This window comes from Phallusia mammillata, chromosome 4 (assembly GCF_965637545.1).
Source record: "Phallusia mammillata chromosome 4, kaPhaMamm4.hap1.1, whole genome shotgun sequence".
Classification (NCBI taxonomy): Eukaryota; Metazoa; Chordata; class Ascidiacea; order Phlebobranchia; family Ascidiidae; genus Phallusia; species Phallusia mammillata.
In genome coordinates this window covers 27,086,063-27,105,666 of record NC_137255.1, presented here as the reverse complement: position 1 = coordinate 27,105,666, position 19,604 = coordinate 27,086,063, and the positions used below count along the sequence as shown (strand labels likewise).

Sequence of the window (19,604 nt, the reverse complement as noted above, 5' to 3'; positions counted from 1 at the left end):
TTGCCGCAACACTACTGTTTCCTTTTTACGTCTTCACCACGTTGCAAACAATGCATTTTTTTATTAACCTTCTGAAAGGATGCATTTTTTTACCTTCTGAATGGATAACTAAATTTATCGTGTAACTGAGGGATATGTGCACCCAGATTTTCAACAAAACCGTTTGTGCAAATTTTTTCTTTAGCAGTTTTGTTTAAACTCAAAAAGTCACTTGGGTCTGGAAAATAAGCAATATTCCGAATATGACTACTTTTTTAAAATTGGGCGTTAATTGTAACATTTACAGAAAATCGAACGAAAAATCAAATGTCGTACAAATTTAACATTTTATTGATCCAAGCAAAAATGGATATATAAGCTTACACACGCTACAGAAACTAATTGAACTCTGTTTCAGGTCTTTTTGCGTCTCAAGCACTGAGCAACGCAAGCTGTGCAAATGTGCTGGGAATCGAGGATGACGTTACAGCGAAAATTTCATCGTCAAAGCCAACATTAAACGAGATGAAAAAATATCTTAATCAGCCGGTTTGGCCGCAAAATTACGATCAGCTTCTAAGTATAGAGATTCCACTGCTTTCATTGCTGAATATTTTTACACAAGAATCAACGCCTGTAAACTACACGATTCCAATCAACTGCTCTTTGGCCAATCTCACCGATGTGACGTCATTTCCCGCTGCTGCGTCACTTGATGACGTCGGGATCATAGGTGCAGCGATGAAATGCGTTTACTTGGATCTCGAAACCGGGAAGTAAGTTGTTAAAGTTGGAAAAATATAATAATAAAGATTCTAAGATGAACATAAATTTATAACTGGGATCAGTCTTGAAGCGTTTTTGCAGACCAGCGATCACGGCACACTCATCTGCAAATCACAGTATACGCCAGGCCCATTGAAGGCGCAATACCGAATCAGCCGGTCACCAAGCATATACGGTGTGGCGCCTTCAATGGGTTTGGCGTACTGTGAATAAAGATTATGTTTCGATATTGTCCTATTTTATTGTAGTGTGAAAATAAATTTGTTAAAAATTGTCAGTCAATTATTTAAAACCAATTATCATAAAAATCAATCTCTATATTTAAACAGTAAATCGCCTCAATTTAAACAGTCAATCAACTTGATTTGTTTTCCTTTGCTTTGGTAGTTAGAATGACCAATTTTTGCTTAATTTACCTTTGACGCATGATTTTGAGATGATTTAAATAACTTGACACAAAGAAAGACGATTTGGACATATGAACATTGAATTAAGCTTAAATACAATACATCAAAGAAAAAACACACATCTAATTTGTATCCGCTGCCTATATAGCGGTCACTTGCTGCACCACAAAAAATAATCAACACAATTTGTTACCGACAACGCACACAGATTTGCGCCAAAGCTAAGAAAATAATTTAGATATTCCACTTGATTCAAATATATATTTGTTGTTTATTTTTGCGGCGTTGCAATTAAACTTAGACAAATATGGCATTCACCTATATATTGACTAAAACTATTACTAAGATGATGTTTTTCACAGATTCTCGACATTTGGTGTGACATCAGTGAACAGCTCGTCACCAGAATATTACTGTGTGTCGAACCACACAACAATATTTGCATCTCTCATGTCACTCACGACTTTCACAATACCACCTCGAGTCAAGGTAAATCGACAGAACTAAACAAGTTCCATTTTCTGCTAAAATCAACCAAAAAGTAATCTCTTTCACTGCTACTGTTTCTTACTGTAAAATGAAAATGAAACAAATGTTGAGCATTTTTTTTCTTTTTGAAAGCCACATTAAGCTAATAAATTGTATTTTGATACTCGATTGCAAACGTCCCTACATTAGGTTTACAGACTTGTATTGTATCTTTACGGATCCCTTTGAATTGATTAATTGTCTTTACAAATGATGTATGAGGTGTATATTTGCCCAATAAATGGGGTAAAATAAAAATCAAACAGGTTAAAACTGCCTAAGCATTAAGGCAATGACACAATCCAACAATAGGTCATACTATATATCGTATCTTCTTTCAATAACACTACTGTTTCTGTCGCTAACGAAGCCTAACTTCAAGAAGCAACCCTGTTCGTTTACAGATCCTGTCGTACGTGGTCGGAGCAATATCACTCGTTTCACTCGTAGGCACATTTCTGGTATTACTGAAAGTGCGGAAAAGACTGAGGTCGAAACGAACCGTTGTGCAGATAAACCTCACCATATCGCTCATCTTCTTCCATATCTTCATTTTGTTGAGTGACGTGGCGCGTCTGAATGCGTCAGCTTGTCAGGCGGTCGCTGTCATTACACATTATTTTCTTCTTTCATCTGGTAAGCTTTAACATCAGACATGCCTACGTTTGAATGCTTGTCCGTTTATTTCGTGGATATTTACGTCTACAGGTTTCAGATTAACTGTTAAACTACCTTGATTGCGCTAGCTGGCATACAGAATGCAACGCTGTCTGTTTTTGTCCATGAGACGGCCTACTTTGACCTGTTAAAAATACCAAATTTACAAGTCAGCTAGTTAATCCTATATACTAGACCAGTGGTTCCCAAACTGTGGGCCATGGCCCAGTACTAGGCCACCACGACATTTTCAATGGGCCACAGAGCCATTTGAATAGATTCTACTGTTTTGTTATACTGTAGATATTATGCGCTTTGTTTTGAAAAACGTAATTTTTGCAAAGAATTCCGAATCTTGTAGCCAAATTTCAGGAGCATGTATCTCATTGAAAATAAATTGCTAGAAACCATTTCGCCTGTTTTTGAGTTATGTTTTTGTTTGTGCCGAAATTTACAGCACTGGGTGGGCCACGAATCGCAATTTACTAGACATTTGGGCCACAGTCCAAAAAAGTTTGGGAACCCGTGTACTAGACTTAACGTTTCAACGTAACCAAACAAAATTGACTTTTTTGACTTGTCCGTAAGGCACCTGATGTTTTGCTGACCCCTTGCGACGAATGCTAGCTGATGAACATCAATTCAATTTCAATTTTATTTTGTTTTCAACGCACAGAATAAACGTTACAATTTTTTCACAATGAACAGAACAAATAAATGCGTTGCAACATCAGAATATTAATTGTGATATTAGCTATCTCTGCAAAGAAGTGAATGTTACAAGAAGTTTAAGTCCCTTGTTTAAGGTTTTGTTCCTCTAAGTGGGCCCGAAACCCGAACCGAACCAAATTTCTTCTAAAACTTAAATTTGCCAAGGAACTGTGGCGGAGTATAAATTTAGGCCCCAAAACAGGTATATTTCATTCTAGTTTAAGCCACAGCCAAGCCCCAACCGCCCTTACTTACATACAGCTTTGACAGTACTATCGAGACACCCTTTTCGCTTCTTAAGCAACAAACGAAAAAAATTCTGTTTAACATTCGAGTAAAGAATCTGATTCTAAAAAAATCTGACTAACCAACTGTTTTTCGTAGCCGCTTGGATGTTACTGGAAGGAATCACGCTGGCGAAGCACACGTTCGGCAACAGACTGCGAGCTGAAAACACACGTAACGAGCGGATCACGAAACTCGTCCTCGGGTGGGGCGTCCCTGCAGTTGTAGTTACCATAGCAACCTCGGTCGGGTTTACAACGGACTCCTACATGGACAAGACACCGGGTATCGTTGCTGGGTCCTACCCGCAGCTGGGACGTTTCTCCAAATGTTGGATGACTCCCGGATCGGTGGTCCAAATTCTCAGCTTGATTCTTCCCGTTGCTCTGGTCCTCCTGGCCAACCTCATCATTCTAATAAGAGCGGGTGTGTTCGTGTTCAAGATGAGCAAGAAACGGGACAAGTTTAAGGCAGCGGCCGACAGAGATGTCAGCAACGACAACTTGATGCAGGCAAACTTGACACACGCACAGGCGGCGTTTCGAGCAATGCTGATGCTTCTTCCAGCCCTTGGGATTCCATGGTGTCTTAGTCTTATGCAAAGTAAGGCTTGCTCGATTTTTCTTGGTTACAATATTGTGAGTGTTCCGCAAAATTAATGTGTGTGTTTTGAATGGTAAAAGGTGATAAAAAGCTTAAGTAGGATGTTACAATTGTTTACATTGGCTGGTAATGTATTGTCATGGTCTGTTCTAGTTTCATTGTTTCATTTTAGGTATTTCTAAAACTTGACCTACATTTTTGATGCCTTTTTTACTTGAACTAGTAGTGTTTTATAAGTTAACAATTTTCATTGGGCTTTTTGGGGTAAAGGTATTTTTTACAGTCTGCCGTACAAACAATTTACTTTTTCAATTACGTAGTAAAAAATACATCACAATAACATTCATCCACTAACCGTAGAATTTCAGAAGTTATATTGAATTTTTTCAATTCATTATATTGAATTCATCAACGTTTTTCACAAAACTTAAAGATTCCTATTCTGTAACAGCGATAAAATTTTCTCGTTATGTTTTTAGTTACATCCCATGGATTTTTATACTGGTACGTGATAACTGTTGGACTTCAAGGATTTTTCCTGTTTCTGGTTTACATTCCACTTAATCACGAAGTCCGCAATGCAGTCATTCAAGCCTGGAATCGCAGTTCAATAGGAAATTCCTTCCAACTAAACAATTCACGCCCACAGGTTTCACAGAATGGCATCGGAAAGTCATCACAAAACCAAGTCAGACAAAACTGAAGCAACTTTTTTTCTTGTATGTTTTTTCAAAGTATACATGCACTTTTGGTTAGATTATGGCAATACTGTTTATATTTTTCTTTGATTTTTCTCGTCTTTGTTTGCATGAAATATTCGTTATGATTTTGCTGTTGGATTGATTGTACCTTTATCTTTGTCCGAATTTCGTGTAACGTTTTCTACTCGAATTTGTAATCTTACGTGCCTCCAGTCAAAACTGTATTTAAAAACTGTACGCTTAAGATATTAAAAGTTTCGTATTTGAAATATAACGCATATATTAAAAGAGCGAAAATCATGTTTTTTGCCTTCTATTAAAAACTGGATATCTTTGACTTGATTTAGTTCTCCGACTAATGTTAACTATAAGCAGTGGTGTGATTCAGTCGGTTGGCACCGGTTCTAATATTAGGATGTCAACGAACCGGTTAGCATTACTGGTTAATGTCAATGGACTTTTTGTAACAGAACCAGCGGAAAAATATGACTTCTGTGATAGAACCATATGACAAAAATGTGAATCCCACCACTGACTATAAGGTGTGTCTTGAAAGAGCAAATGAACAATCGAATTGTTGTCAAAAATTCTGAGGTGTCAACTGTTGGTTCTACGCATTTATTGTTCAATCATCATGTTGCAAGCTATATTTTACCTGTGGCAAAAACGCTGTGAGCTCTTCTATTGTCTTGTTTTCTACTTTTGCGCTTCGTTTACATTTTATGCTTTGCTCGTGTGTACAAACATTTTTGATGAAATAGGTGTACAAATAAAGTTTGAAACTTTGAAAATAACAACAATAATAGTAACATACTATTAGGCAGTTAAGATCATGGACAATGACACTTAATCGAGGTAAAGCATACACTAGCAACATATGACATCTCGGGCCCGTGCCCCACAAGCAGCTATACACAAAAGTAGCAAAGTATCCTGTTTCATTCCTTAAAGAGTTCCTTCCCTCTTCGGTAGAGCTACTAACAACATAACGAGAATCATAACTTCGCTTTCACAAGGGGGCGTAAAGAGTTGATTTTTTATTTAGCGGCTATAAATGGGTTGGGTTGGGAAATATTTCCATAAAATTTTTACATTAGTAACTAATTTTTTGGGTTAGTTTTATTGAATTCTAAGTGCTAATACCTTACCCCGACCCTAATAGCCCTAACCGTGAGCATTTTTGGAGATATAACCAATCAAATTTGGGGTGTGATTCTTGTTATGGTGTTAGTAGCTCTACCTCCCTCTTCAATAGCAAAACATGACGTTTATACCAGTAATCGCTATTCAGGCATTTTTTACAAAACTTCCGAACTCGCTTCAAACGAGTTCGAATGCATTCGCCTTTCCCGCTCGCTGTTCACTAACGACGCAACCTCCTTACCAACGGTGACGTCATCGGTAAAGAAAATGTCGTCACAAAGAGTGTGTATCACGTGACCGCACGCCACAAGACTTAATTCGCTCTGGTGAAACACATAAGTTATAAATAAAAAAATCTAGTGGGTTTAAAAAGTGAACGGCAAGAAAGTCTAGAAAGATAAAGTTAAAATGCTTTCGCATAACAAAAAAAAACAAAAACAACAACAACAACAATTACTGTAAGAGTTACGTTCATAACTATTAGGTGTATGTATGTCCCATCTGCAGTAATGCTTGATATTATATATCGTTAGAGTTTACCTTGTAAAAGGAACTGCTGTTTAAGCGAGTCCCAATACCTAAGACAATCACCCTTCGTCCTTTTTCACTTAATCTTGAGTGGATTGCACTCAACTCAAGAGCAGCAAGCCTCCAACCATCTCGTGAGTTACCTTCAAGAAAAAAAATAGCCAAACTTCCTATGAAAAGCAAAACCACAATGCTCCTACCTAATTTCAGCGATTGCGCAACAACGATCACCGCTACTACGTCATCCAGTGACGTCATGTGATGACGTATAAAGCGCGACGCTCTTGAAAGTCTACGGAGCGGTCTTCCAGCGGCACACATGGGTCGAATTGCGTTTATCCGTCGAAAAGTTTGGTGAGCTGTAAGATTTTCCTCATCAGCAATCACATTACGTTGCCAACCTGCGTAAGTCGTCTGTTGTAATAGAAAAAAATTTGCAAACATGTTGTACTGTGGAAAACAAACGTTATAGGCGCATAATATACTGACTAACTGTGACACTAAAACTGGTACAATTAGGAATCATAATGTACGTGGTCGTTTAAACCGTTTTGGTGTAAACTTCTTGCAAAATCATTGCCAATGCGCAAATTTGTAAACAACAAAAACATCAGTGTTTTCGGAATTGAAATTGTAACAAAGTCGCTGCGTTTTAATGTCAAATAAAAGTATGTTTGTAACAACTTAAAACTGCTTGTTTTCCCTGGAATATTTTTGTTCATAACATCGTTCGAAGCGGGCAAAAAAACGAGTTTACGTTTAAGCTTCATGCAAGGTAAATATAATGCAAGAACTCAGCTCAGCAAACGACTACAAACTTACTGCGATAAACATCAAAACAGACGTTATGTTTCCAGCGTGCTACAGGCACCTGCTCAAAAATTATTGTGTTTTCGTTGCGTATAATTATTTTTCCTCTTTGTTTATCGTGCACTGTACTACGCGCATTTAGTGTTATTTACCCTGATGAATGCGACCTGTACAGGACGTCGGAATAAAAAATACATTTGCCAGAAGAGCTCTTCAAACTTGAGAATATGTCTGGCAGCAATAGCTTAGATATTTACTGCGATAAACTTACAAGAGTGAGAGATGGTAAACCGCTTTTTTCTTCGCTCCAATATTGAATCAAATTCGACAAAAATTTTTTTTCTGATTCAACGTTCGCCTCCAAACTGGGAGCAATGACGTCATCACCAGTTTGATTGCAACGGGATGTTGATGCATCCACTAGCAGCGCTACAGAGTCGCGATTCTCCTTGACTAACATAAATGCAAAACAAATAATATTTTAATATACCATGCTGGGCACACAAGATGCATGAAAGATGCTTTAACGAGAACAAATTGGCCATTGTATTGGCATGTTAACAGATATTAACAAATCATTTTTGAAAGATAGCTTTGTTGAAAGGTTAAGTCATATAGTACTTTGTTTGCCCCTCAAACAACAATATTCTTCTTAGTTAGTTAAATTTTAAACGTTTTGCAAAAATTTAGACATCCATATTGCATTTATCACATTATTTTAGACTTTATGTGGATTCGGTACCTTTATATGCAACCGAGGTGTGAAACCGACTTTCCACATCTCCACTCGGGGGCGGTATGGAGTAGAGTAAGGGTGGCTTTGTTGGAATGTTATTCTGTTGCAAAGCTGGATACTTGACTCTGTCGTTTTTTGATGGAAGACCTAAATTGATGATTGTGATTGTTAAATTTAATAGCAAATGTTTGCTCTTTAATGAACTTTAATGTCTGTAATGGTCAATTAGGTCTATGAAGTGCTACAATACTATATTGTATTTGTTGTTATTATTAAAAATAAACCAGATGTATTTTCAATTAAGTAACAATTTAGGGCATTGCTCCCACACAAGCAAACTCCTTAAAGTGTCCGGACAAAGCAAACAAAAAACGCATATTAGCATGCGTTAACTGGTCACACAGTAAGCTGGAAAAATCGCACTCCAAAACAAGTCATACAATATACATGAATAACATAAAATGCTAAATAAGGTAAATGTGACTTTACCCTTTTCTTACCGGATTTGACAAACTGACAGGACACATTGTGGAACATGATGTCATCAATGGCAATATCTCCATAATAGCTGATGACGTTTGCTTCAATAACGAAACGCAATGTAGTAAACATAGATAAACTATCGCTGAATGACGGAGGCGATACATCGAGATACGTTATCTCCCAATCTGCTAAGTCATCATACGTCAAAACTGATTTTGTCCATAGTTTGGTCCGTTTTCCCTACAAAAAGTAAACGTTCAATAAAATGGACACGTTAAGAGCCAACTCTTCAAAAATGTGTAATGGTTTTAATTGTTCAGAAAATTGCTAGACAAGCGAACGGAAAGCTACTAAATAAAAGTTAAGTAAAGTGACCTAACCTGGTTTTAAATACTGTATGTGGTGAAATGTAAAGTTAGCGTCAACATGGTTTAATAGGCGAAATCATACTGTAAAATTGCTTTCTCGTTTATATGTGTCATTTATGCCTGCTTATGTAAAAAATGTGCATACCGATATTTGGTCCTCTGTCGACACCGTCAAATTGCCAGTGTTGTAACCCCGAATATGATGCCAAAATGTGAAGCAGTAATCGAGGTTGAAAGCAAGATGGACGCCAGGGCTTGTTAGTCGTGCTACATCACCCTGAACTTGCTCGTTGGACGGGATGTAAGCGTAATAACTGTCTAAAACAAAGATGCAACACTTAAAATCAAAACAAATAGAAGCAAACAGCTTTCAAGCCCGTTTTTGTATAACCTTAAGTGCATATAACTTAGTAAACTGAAGCTTTCAGTACACCTAAATCAATCCGTGTTTTTCGTGTTGCAATGTATTGTAAATAAATAATATCGATTTCGCCGATATAATGGCATCCTCAGTTCTAAGCAAGAAATGTCGTTATGTTGTATCCGTTTTAACGTTTGATTTAGTTGTCGAGAAGTGTGTTGTCGTTGCCACAGTCTTTTATTATTATTATTATTACATCTTTTATTGCCTAAATAACTTAATTTTTCTTGCTTAGAACTGAGGATGCCATTAAATCGGCGAAATCGATATTATTTATTTACAATACGAAAAACACGGATTGATTTAGGTGTACTGAAAGCTTCAGTTTACTAAGTTATGATTATCCGCAACTTGAATCATCTGTATTGAGCGCACGTTGGTTCAGGACGATTTCTGTAAAAGCACAGTCTTAAGTGCATATGAGAGTATTTGAACTTAAATGCATATACTTCAAACATGTGTATTAGAGATAGTCTCGGCTGCGTATAAACTGCCTGGTGAAGCTTATACAAAACTTTTCGTGGTAAACACAAACTGCACCAAACGTGCATTCAATAGCACTTCCAGAACATATTGACACGACTAACACCACAGTGCAGCCCTAAAAGCAATCAACTTGCGAAACGGAGCGTATCTCAATCAACACGTGTGCCTCGAGAAAGATCACAAAAGCTTACGCACTGTAGGCAAAAAGGCACAAACGCCGAATGTAAGTTTTGGCAGGATTCATTTGAGATGATAATGTGTTTTAAAATTAAAACAAACAGACACCAAACTCAACTGTTGGTGGTGTGGTCGCCTTCTGGTCCGGTGAGGAGAAACGCTACTTGACGTTGTCGCGTGGTGGCGCTGTTAAGTTGCCAGTCAAAATCGTCGGTCACCTGATCTTGCTTCCACCCACAGAAAGACTGCAAGTCGAAGTTGCATTTGATCTCACCACGTTCCTCATTGTTTTCTGTAATAGAATTTAAATATTGAGGAAAAGTATGTGACATCATGGGTATGATGACGTCACTTACCGTCCTTGTTGCTTTGATGGTCAAAACAGTCGCCGTCCACCAGCATGACGTCATCGACTGCGATTTCGCCATGGTAACCGATTTTTGCGGTTATTTTGATTTCTATGTTGTATACGCCAACATCTTTGATTGGCACACTACAAAAGTTGCAACATTGTCAGTAATTATATTTTTACGCATGCTGAGTTAAATCGTTAAATCAAGCATGTTTCCGAACTGTGCTAGAGCATAATTGACACTGACCTCTAGGTAAAAACAAAGGGAAATATGGAAAAAAATACAATTTTTAACATTTTTTTCAATTAAATATCAAATGCCTTTAAACTAAGAAAACTTTCTTATAAGAGTAAGTTTACTTTTTTCTAACACCAACTATATTCACCAAAGAGCAATCACACTGCCTACAAGTTTGCATGGAGCAGATGATTCAGTTGTAAAAGCAACGTCTAATTTGACACACTGAAGTATGTTCAAAACCTGAAAGAAAGAAGCAGTTGGTATTTGAGTTACCTTGATGTGTTCCATAAACTTTCCTCATTTCCATTGAGTGTTAGAATTGGAAAATCAGACGATTTTGGTTGCAGGGTTTCAAAATCCAGACCTGCATATATTGAACTCCCAACAATAGGCAAGGCGTTCCTGCAATAAAAAGTGGAGAATATATTAAATGTACAACTTATCTTTACTTTACTGCAACTATTATCAAGAACAGCAACTAAAAACAGTAATAAATTGTCAACGTTTTTTTGTTAAACCAATAATAGTTTTAAGCTGCAGACAGTGCACACTTTTTTTTTCACGGGGTTCGAACCCAGGACTCTCCCGGGAACGAACCTATAAGGTCTCATCAGTGCAGCTGGTGACGAGAGATCGGCCGTATTTGCTAGTGTAGCAATCTAACGCACTCCAGTTTGTTGGGAGTAACAGGGTAAAAACCCAAGTCTAACCTATAGTCTGCGGCCGATCTCTCGTCACCAGTGATGAGACCTTTTATAGGTCGAAACAGTGTGCACTGTCTGCAGCTTATTGGCTCTATGCTTTCATAATGATAGTTTTGTCTTAAAGTTGAACTAAAATAATATGTATGCTAAGAGTTTTGCTTTTACTGGGAAACGGCCTGCTAAAGGAAATATATTTTCATAACGATGCTTGCCTCTTTAAGTATACTTCCAAAGTTCCACTCCTTCCTCTTTGAGTGATTTTATGTGAAAATCTGAAACACTTTGAAGTTGTGGAGATTTCGAACTGAGGACTGGACATTACAATCACTTGCATCGGATGAATGTGATTGACATGGCGACGAAAATAAATGTAGAAACTACATATCATGAAAAACGATATGAAACAAACATCTGAGTGTGGTAATCCTAATCAACCCAATCGTTTTGGCTGCAAAATCACGTTGCTTTAGTGCAGGGGTGCACAACCTGCGGCCGAGGAGACGAATTTATGCGGCGCGGACATGTCAACTTAAATGCATCAGTACGGGCGGCCGTGACATTATAAAACTGTTTTTCTTTGATATTTGCATGGCAAAACTCGTTTAAATAGTTTTTGTGCGGATTGAAAAAGTATTTACAACCCAAAAGCGCTATGTGTCAGATATTTTGTAATCCTATTATAAGCAAACCATGCGAAAAAACAAGCATCAGAAGCGTCACAATAGAAGTTATAAACAGTAAAAGCTGATTGCCAGACTGTTCATTTCAATCTGAGCATCAATGCGGAAATTTATCTGGGCTTTATTGTAATGTATATCTTTGAGATATTTTTGCATTAATGCGTTTTAGTTTGCCATAATTTTAAACTTTATGAGACAAAAATACACACCCAGTTTGTGCCAAATCGTTTGAAACTTCATTATTAAATTCATTAAAAGTATCTTCTTTTGTCGGATGAGACCAACGTCTGCGGAAACTGAACGAGTTGCCTGTGACGTCATTCTTCACTGACCAACCGCAAAGCGACCGGTCATCAAAGTCACAACCAAACGAAGTGACGTCACATACGCCTGACGTCACTGCAACGTCATCGACCGCAGCGTGACCGTTCTCCGTAAGATTGGATTGAAATTGCAGCCACGAATTTCTGTTAACAGATGAGCATTGAAAATCCAAAGGCTTAAGCAAAATAAGAAAGTTTCATAATAAGCAACTACAGTAAATTAAAAAAAAAACACAAGAAAACTATAATAAATCACAGAGCAAAAAATACAGCAATAATAATGTTGTTCAGGCCCGTGTGTTGATTTCAGTGCCACGATTTTTTAGCATATTCACTTGAACAGCGACAGTGTCATCTATGTATTTAACAATTTAAAGTTTTTGATTGAATTGAAAAAAACTTTCAACATTAATCCAATGATACAAAATATAGTTAGAAAAGTGGTTATTGTTAGGGTGCTGTATGTTGAATAACTTACTGAATGTTGGTGTCGTGTACTGTAATCATCTTTGTCATCCAGCGGTTGCCAGTAGAGCCTTTTGCTGACCACAAAGTGTCACTCGAGAGCAGATGCTTGGAAAGACCGCTCAACTGCAAACTGCAAAACACGAATCCGGCTAATTGTACATCTAAGTTGCCAAACTACTTCATATATTTTATCAAGATATGAGTTCACAAATGTCTGGCTTTAAATACACAGTCCCCATGCAATTAAAGGAAAATGAAATTGCGATTAACCATTACTAAAAAACTCGGATTGGTCTGACAGACTCTGTGTACTTAAGTTAATTAAGAGAAAACAAAAGCACTGTTTAGGCGCAACTTTGACCTAAAATTAATTTTGATTGAAGACAAATTTCAAGTTAAATTAAAAATTTAGGTAAGGAGTAAAACGTAGCCTCTTAAACTGCCGTACCTCAGAAATCCTTTAAGATAAAACTTAAATCTTATGCAGAGAGGTACTTGATTAACTGAAGAGCTTCGAACGGTTGAAATTGTGTTTGTTCTGCTTTCATTAGGTGCAGTGACAAAAATGCAATCTGCACAAATTTTTTTTAATTTAATCTCCTGCAAAACGTCGCATGAGATATGATGGGTTATACCATGACCAAACTTCTTTCCCCGTTGCCATGGCACTTTGTCTGCATATTCCTGAATCCAACCGCACAAATCCGAGTCAAAAGAGCAGTTTATGATTTGTTCTGCAAAACAGACAATCCCTATATTTTTGTGCTTTGTAGAGTATAACAGAAACTAAAAATAATTTGCCGTTTTCAGTGCATTTAAAATGTTCAGGATCACTTCGATCGCTTGGTGCACCTTAATTTCACTTTAATATCGCTCAGTGCATGTTTATATCGCTCAAAGCAACTTTATATTGCTTGTTACACCTTTACCTAGCAATTAAAGGCGCGCCATGTGACTGAAATGTGTACTAAGTGATATAAAAGTGCACCAAGTGATACAAAAGTGCACCAAGCAATTTTAAGATGCACCAAGGGGTGATAATAATGCATCCAGTAAATTTTTGATGCACTCCGCTGTATTTAATGTTACTGGTAATTACCTGGACACTGCTGTGACGTCATGGTAACGTCATCAATTGACAAACTGCCGCTTCCTAACGAACCCGACCTCGCGACGAAAGCAATTCCCTGCTGCCCTGGATTAAGATCGATCGTAGCATGACGCCACCTAATGGAAGATGTTACGAAGCGCGAACGAGATGAAAAGCGTCCTATTGTGAAAAGATTTATTCTTCCGTATGGTTACTGCTGCTATTTTAAACCCATTTAAAATAGCATTTACCTCCATATGCTGCCTGCTGCACGATCACATCCATTGTTATTGTTGAAGGGATTGTGACGTCATAAAGATAATACCAGAATACGAGGCATTGTTTACTTTGAAGGTGCAGTAGTGGACTGTGGATGTCAAATAGTATTTGCAGTTTGTACAGGAGTCAGATATAAACAGATTAAGTTTCATGTAAAAGCTGTTTTATTTCATTAACATTCGATGTAACTGTTGTTACATGCATAACAGTTGAGACGGTCGATACTGAAACGCTAAATCGAGGGACGGCCAAGGGTGGGAATGTGTACACACGTACCGTAAGCAAGTCATCGCGGGAAACATTTACATATTTTGATCGCTAAAGCGGGAAACTTTTTACTGCTGGTGGAGAAAATGGCCGAAAACCGGTAAAAGTTCTCATGGTTAGTGCTACTTGGTTGGAGTGATGTTTTGTAATACCTCAAGCAAAGGCGTTATTCCGAAGCGGCCTGCCACCAAGCATTCCCATTTTGTATTGCTTTAGGTTTAAATGTTATATTGTTGTAAAACCACACCCACTCTAAATGCCCAAACGTTACCCAATCTACACTCTAAAAAAATGAGCGAAATTTGAGCGAAAAATTCTGCGAGTGAAACAAAAGCTCACTTTAAACGAGCGAACAACTTCACTCACTGATTTGAGTGAATAAAAGACTAAATTTACAGGGTTTTTGGTCTTTATTTCACTCATTGGTTTGAGCTATTGAAAGAAGCAGGTGCTGTGTGTTTGGTTCTTGTTTTGCTCACCTTTCAAGCAAAATTCACATTAAAAACATCACAATATGTTCACTGGTTTATTTTTCTGGGCACAAATGAACACACCAACACAGTTGTTACATCACAGCACTAAGAGAATTGAAACTGGTCTGGATCATATATTCGTCCAACGGCGACCAAAAATTGCTGACTGAGTTTGACTTTTGACTTGTTCAGGGCATATTCAGCAATGTTGTTGCCGGCCTGTAAAAACATCAGAGCTAGTGTGGATGTTTTATACTGTACATCTATATTTTAACCAAAGCAAATGATAATCCAGAAAATATCAGGGTTTGGGAACTTACTGAAAAATAAACTTTGAACAAGATTTGGTTTTGCTAAAAAAACAATTAGGCCTATACTTGCATCACGGGCTAATCTTTACCACTTAGTCTTTGCAAGATAATCCACATTTGAAAGGACAATTAGAACTGTCAATGTTCATTAACTTTATTGTTTTTTTTATGAATATTGTACATTTATGCAAGAAAGTTTTGAATGAAAACAAGACCACAAAATAAATCCTAAAAACATACACAATATATAAGTACAAGATAATAAAATGACTTACTTCTCATTTTCTCCTCAATACTATCGTCAATTAACTGTTTATCCTTTAGAAACAGAAGCGGCTCTTCAATGCCAAACTGTGAAATACCTGCTTTGGACACTTTGCATGCAACGCAGCCAACGCTAGCCGATGGTAATATCTAAGCCCAACTTGGCCTCGTTTGGTAATTCGCGCCATCCAAACCCTATCCCGCAGTTTTGCGCAATAGATGTGACTGTGACGTAATTCAATTTCGTTGTCGACTGCGGAACGCGCAATTTCGAAAAGAGAGAAAGGTTCTCTCGTTTCGCCGCGAAAAAAGGTTTGAGCGAAAATTTCACTTCTCTCCAGACGAAAGACGGGAATTTCGCTCGCCGCCTCCCGCCGGGGAGAAGAAATGAGCGAAGTTTTTTTTAGAGTGTAAATGAACCTTTATCATTTTTTTTGTGATTGAGTGTTTTAGTGTCGCTCGAGACAGACCGATTTAGATAAAAACGCATGTACAGAATATGATGTAACTATTTTACCTAATTAAGTAAACAACGGTCGATCTTGGTGTTGGTAGAAACTGAACATGTAAGTAGGAGTTTTCTGTTGCTTGTCGCATTGCATTGTTTTGATGGCCTTGTATTTTCCAGCCTTGCAAAGGGCTATTAGTGTAGGTTTTCCAACCACAGGTATCTTTGTCAAAACTGCAATGAAATCCACTGCGAGAAGACCTAGTGAAAAAGAAAAACACTTCAATTCAACACTGGGAAACGCGTATTTGGATTTTTTATTCATGCGACTTTTAATCACTCACCGTTGCAAGCTATCAAGGTTTATTGGTACTTTGTGTTGTTTTTGTTGTTGCATCTAAAATGAAAACATAAACATACAAGGGTTTGGAAACATAAGTCGCTTGTCAACGATTGTCGACTTTACGTAATTTAAAAAATGAGGTATGTTGCTAAGCTACTAGACTTGAAAATGTAAGAAATGCAGGTGAAAATGCGTTTTTCTTGTAAACTGGCAGCCACTTTAGTTGCCAGTTTATTAATATTTGATATGTTTTTTAATGATAGTTGTGTATCCGTGTTTTTGCACTTACCTCGAGAAAATCTTCATGCCAAAACCTGCTCATGGATGCGCATGCGTCGATTTTATTCGGCACAATCTGCCAGTCATCGCAACACTTGTGCGTTGACCTGTGGTAAAGTCGGTTCGCGCAGCAACCTAGTTCGCGGGGAAAGAAGGGAACAAAGACACAGCAACCGCGACTTGATTCTTGCACGTTGACTTTGAAATGACCTCTGCCTAAAAATAAGTTTCAAATGGTTGTTAAAAGACACAGAGAGTGCAAAGCAATAAACTTGATTTTCTGTACAGTTTTGCATTCTTGCACAGAAGACCCTTAAACGATAACACTGCAGCGCTTTTGGGGTGACGAATCGGATTAAAGGTTTGATGTAAAGTTTGCTTTTTGTAGGCTTTCTTTTAGAAAAAGGCTTCTGCTTTTAGAAAAAGTGTGATTGGTGTCTGTTCGACGAGCCTAGAGCATTTAAAACTTGAACTCGCGTGTTTTAGGTTATTTTTACATAGCTACCCTGTGTGAAAGTTTATGAAGCGGGTAAACGTACATAAATGATATAATAGAGTGATATTCAAAGGCCTTTTTCCTTTCTGGGCACTTGCAAGAAATTTGACACCTTGGTAAACAGTCCACACAACCCTATGAGGTGCTTCGAGTTGCAAGATTGCTTTAGGCGTGCATTCCAGTTTAATAGGTCATTCGTCACAGCTGTGAACGCTACTAGCTTTTGCGAGTTTCCGTTTATGCTCAGGCTAGGACGCTAAACGAAATGACGAAATAACGAAAGCTTGCATAACTAGATCGGCCATTTTTACAGTTGTGACAATCTGGTGAGGTAATAGTAGTACAAAACTTTTTTCGCGGGCGTATTGCTTACTAATTCAGGTTCAATTTGTTGTGTTGAAGAACTACCACTTGTATTCAATCCACCAGACAGCTCATATTTGTTAAATGCACCAATCAACGTATTTGTTTGTCCATGTCTATTGGTATTTTGCATTAGTATTACTGTACTAATGATGAAAACGCAAGTAAGTTTGCCAATTGTTTGCATTTTTCACCTGTTTTAGTGTTTACGACCTGTGCGTGATTATTCGTGCATGAAGTCACGGGTTACATGAGTCACGGTTGACCAACTGTAAAAAGGCAACACGAAACCGTTAATAAGCAGTAGGGTGTGACGAAATTGTGAGTCAGTGACTGTGAATATAAAATAACTAATGTCACACCTGTTACAGTGTTACAGTAAAGATGACAAAACTTGTTCCTTTTTGCTTTAAAATATTTTGAACTTCGGTGGTTGGTTTCGTCCGTATTTTATTTCGCATGGCTTCTTTTACTATCTCATGAGGTTAGATCGTTTTACGTGACTATAAGACAAATAAAACTGAATGCATGTATAAGTTTGTTTTTTGCATTCATTGATAATTGTAGAAATATTTGTTTCACTGAGCTAAGGTGACATTGTTATCGGGTCTAGTTTGAACAAACTGATTAATCTTTAAGGTTAAGTTTAGATTGTCAAGTGTAAAACAAAGAGTGCAAGAACACGAATAGCATTAATTTAAGCTCATGTATTTGGTGAATTTGGTAAAGGTTACCTAAAATAGTCTTTCCATGTCCCTGTTTCAGTTCAAATCACGCAAAAGGCAAACTGTTGGTAATTTGCATCTTTCAGTTTGCGACAGATGGGCCAGCTAATTGTAGCATCAGATTTTACGTCATGCAGTCAATATTGACTGATAGAGAATTCCATTCACGACGCACCTAAATCGCGGCAGTTAATTTTAACACAGGGTGCAACATCCGCCATTTTCATTGTCGTCAGTCAAGCGTGACCAACCCTTGTACGGCTGAACGCGTGAGCTATTGACAATAATTTTGGAGTATTGTGTTACATGTACGAACACAGTGTGCGAATAAAAGCAATTTCGGCCTTGTAAGTCGTGGTAAGCATCACTGTAAGCATTAGTTTACCTTTCAACCGATTATACGGCTGCTATAGAACAGTTAGTTTAGTTTTCAATGGTTTAGCGCGAAAGGCTACCAGTTATGCATTTTATAGGAAGCGGAAGGAATAAATCAAAATGCGACAAGGGTTGTAGCAAGTTAAACTTCACGGCGAATAGCCATTGCTCACGTTATGAGGCGCATATAGTGGCAATTAGGCCATTACTTGTAAAGTTGTTAAACAACCCGCGTGACGAAATAAGAAGTGAATGGATTTAGTCGTTTTGTTGCATAAATATACATCTAGCCATGTCAATACCGAACAATATAGTGCCAAAACGTCTTTAGATTGTCAGTCTTCATAAAGTTTATTGCCGTTTTTAGTCAAAGCAGGCTTTCGTAGATCGTGACCAAAGTTATATAACGCGTGTGTTTAAGTTTAGTAACCGACGTAAATGGCGACGATTAAAAAATAGACAAACTTTATCAATCGTCCAAACTGTAAGATTAAGTGTTTATTTTGGGAGACACGAATTTAACTACTTTCCTATTAAGACAGTATCATGTCGAAGAAAAAATTTGAGATTCTAAACAGAAAAGTGTTTAAAATTATATCCGGTTTAGAATATATTCAAATAAGTTCTTTCTTAGTTTTTAATTCTAAATCTACAACGGAGAATCAGAAGTAAAAAAGCAGGTTGAAACGCAATGATTTGACAATAGCGAACTGCGTAACTGGAGTAATTACAGAAGAAATAACTTTGCCTTGAACCTTTGCATAAACCACTCACCTTTGAAGATTAAACAGGGACGAAACTTGCCATTGTCGACTGCTGGTTGCTTGTGATACACTGCGGTACAAACAGTCACAAACCTTGTAACCATAATCAAATAAACGATTGCTTGCAGCATCTTATAGCAGTTTAAAACTGCTACCAACGATAAGATTATATTTTGAGACTGTAACTTTTTTTTACTTTATACGAGGTTAGGAACACAATTTACTGCACAAATGCACATCAATCTATCCTTTTGCGTTTCTTTCAAAAAGTGCCGAAGACATTTCGTTCTGAAGCATCGAATAACTACAACTTGCACGTGGTGTGTCGCTTTTAGATGGCGTGTTTGCTGTGCGGCAGTTTGTTACGGTAGGGTTTTGTGTATACTGGAAGCAACGTTTGTACACAGGTTTTCGCAAACAAGTTCAAAGCACGTTATAATGTATGGAAACATAACTTTAAGAATTTTAACCTAGAGAAGAAATAAGCATAACTATTTTGGTTGTGCGATTTTGGACATTTAGTGTTTTTATGGGAATGTTTCTTTTAATA

At 37.5% G+C, this 19,604-nt stretch overlaps 2 protein-coding genes and 2 long non-coding RNA genes across 4 annotated transcripts; 2 read left to right on the top strand and 2 right to left on the bottom strand.

The window, feature by feature from the left end:
* The first annotated feature begins 720 nt into the window (after positions 1-720).
* On the top strand, positions 721-5,092 carry LOC145223713 (adhesion G-protein coupled receptor D1-like). The gene is made up of 5 exons (XM_080090106.1): positions 721-755; positions 1,535-1,661; positions 2,105-2,336; positions 3,453-3,956; positions 4,436-5,092. Exons 1-5 carry the CDS (start codon positions 721-723, stop codon positions 4,657-4,659), a joined length of 1,122 nt encoding a protein of 373 aa, XP_079946232.1. The 3' UTR covers positions 4,660-5,092.
* Positions 5,093-5,172: 80 nt separating this feature from the next.
* On the bottom strand, positions 5,173-19,357 carry LOC145224199 (thyroid hormone-induced protein B-like). The gene is made up of 21 exons (XM_080090643.1): positions 19,065-19,357; positions 16,342-16,547; positions 16,054-16,106; positions 15,779-15,970; positions 13,919-14,034; positions 13,677-13,847; positions 13,213-13,311; positions 13,026-13,149; positions 12,588-12,707; positions 11,996-12,253; positions 11,319-11,483; positions 10,676-10,804; positions 10,166-10,302; positions 9,928-10,101; positions 8,871-9,043; positions 8,375-8,597; positions 7,881-8,021; positions 7,410-7,591; positions 6,529-6,742; positions 6,341-6,471; positions 5,173-6,123 (listed from the first exon to the last, which is right to left on the bottom strand). Exons 1-21 carry the CDS (start codon positions 19,183-19,185, stop codon positions 5,956-5,958), a joined length of 3,297 nt encoding a protein of 1,098 aa, XP_079946769.1. The 5' UTR covers positions 19,186-19,357; the 3' UTR covers positions 5,173-5,955.
* LOC145224201 (uncharacterized) lies at positions 14,717-15,263 on the bottom strand. The gene is made up of 2 exons (XR_013859590.1): positions 15,064-15,263; positions 14,717-14,905 (listed from the first exon to the last, which is right to left on the bottom strand). It is a non-coding gene; the product is annotated as an uncharacterized LOC145224201 (long non-coding RNA).
* LOC145224200 (uncharacterized) lies at positions 15,764-16,616 on the top strand. The gene is made up of 2 exons (XR_013859589.1): positions 15,764-15,827; positions 15,890-16,616. It is a non-coding gene; the product is annotated as an uncharacterized LOC145224200 (long non-coding RNA).
* Positions 19,358-19,604: the final 247 nt, after the last annotated feature.

Coding starts and splice junctions, on each gene's coding strand:
- LOC145223713 (XM_080090106.1), top strand. CDS start 721: ATGAAATGCGTTTACTTGGATCTCGAAACCGGGAA. Junction 1,662..2,104: donor CAATACCACCTCGAGTCAAG/GTAAATCGACAG, acceptor GTTCGTTTACAG/ATCCTGTCGTACGTGGTCGG. Junction 2,337..3,452: donor TTATTTTCTTCTTTCATCTG/GTAAGCTTTAAC, acceptor TGTTTTTCGTAG/CCGCTTGGATGTTACTGGAA.
- LOC145224199 (XM_080090643.1), bottom strand. CDS start 19,185: ATGCTGCAAGCAATCGTTTATTTGATTATGGTTACAAGGTTTGTGACT. Junction 13,312..13,676: donor GACGTCACAGCAGTGTCCAG/GTAATTACCAGT, acceptor TCTGTTTTGCAG/AACAAATCATAAACTGCTCT. Junction 6,124..6,340: donor ACAGCAGTTCCTTTTACAAG/GTAAACTCTAAC, acceptor GTGTTTCACCAG/AGCGAATTAAGTCTTGTGGC.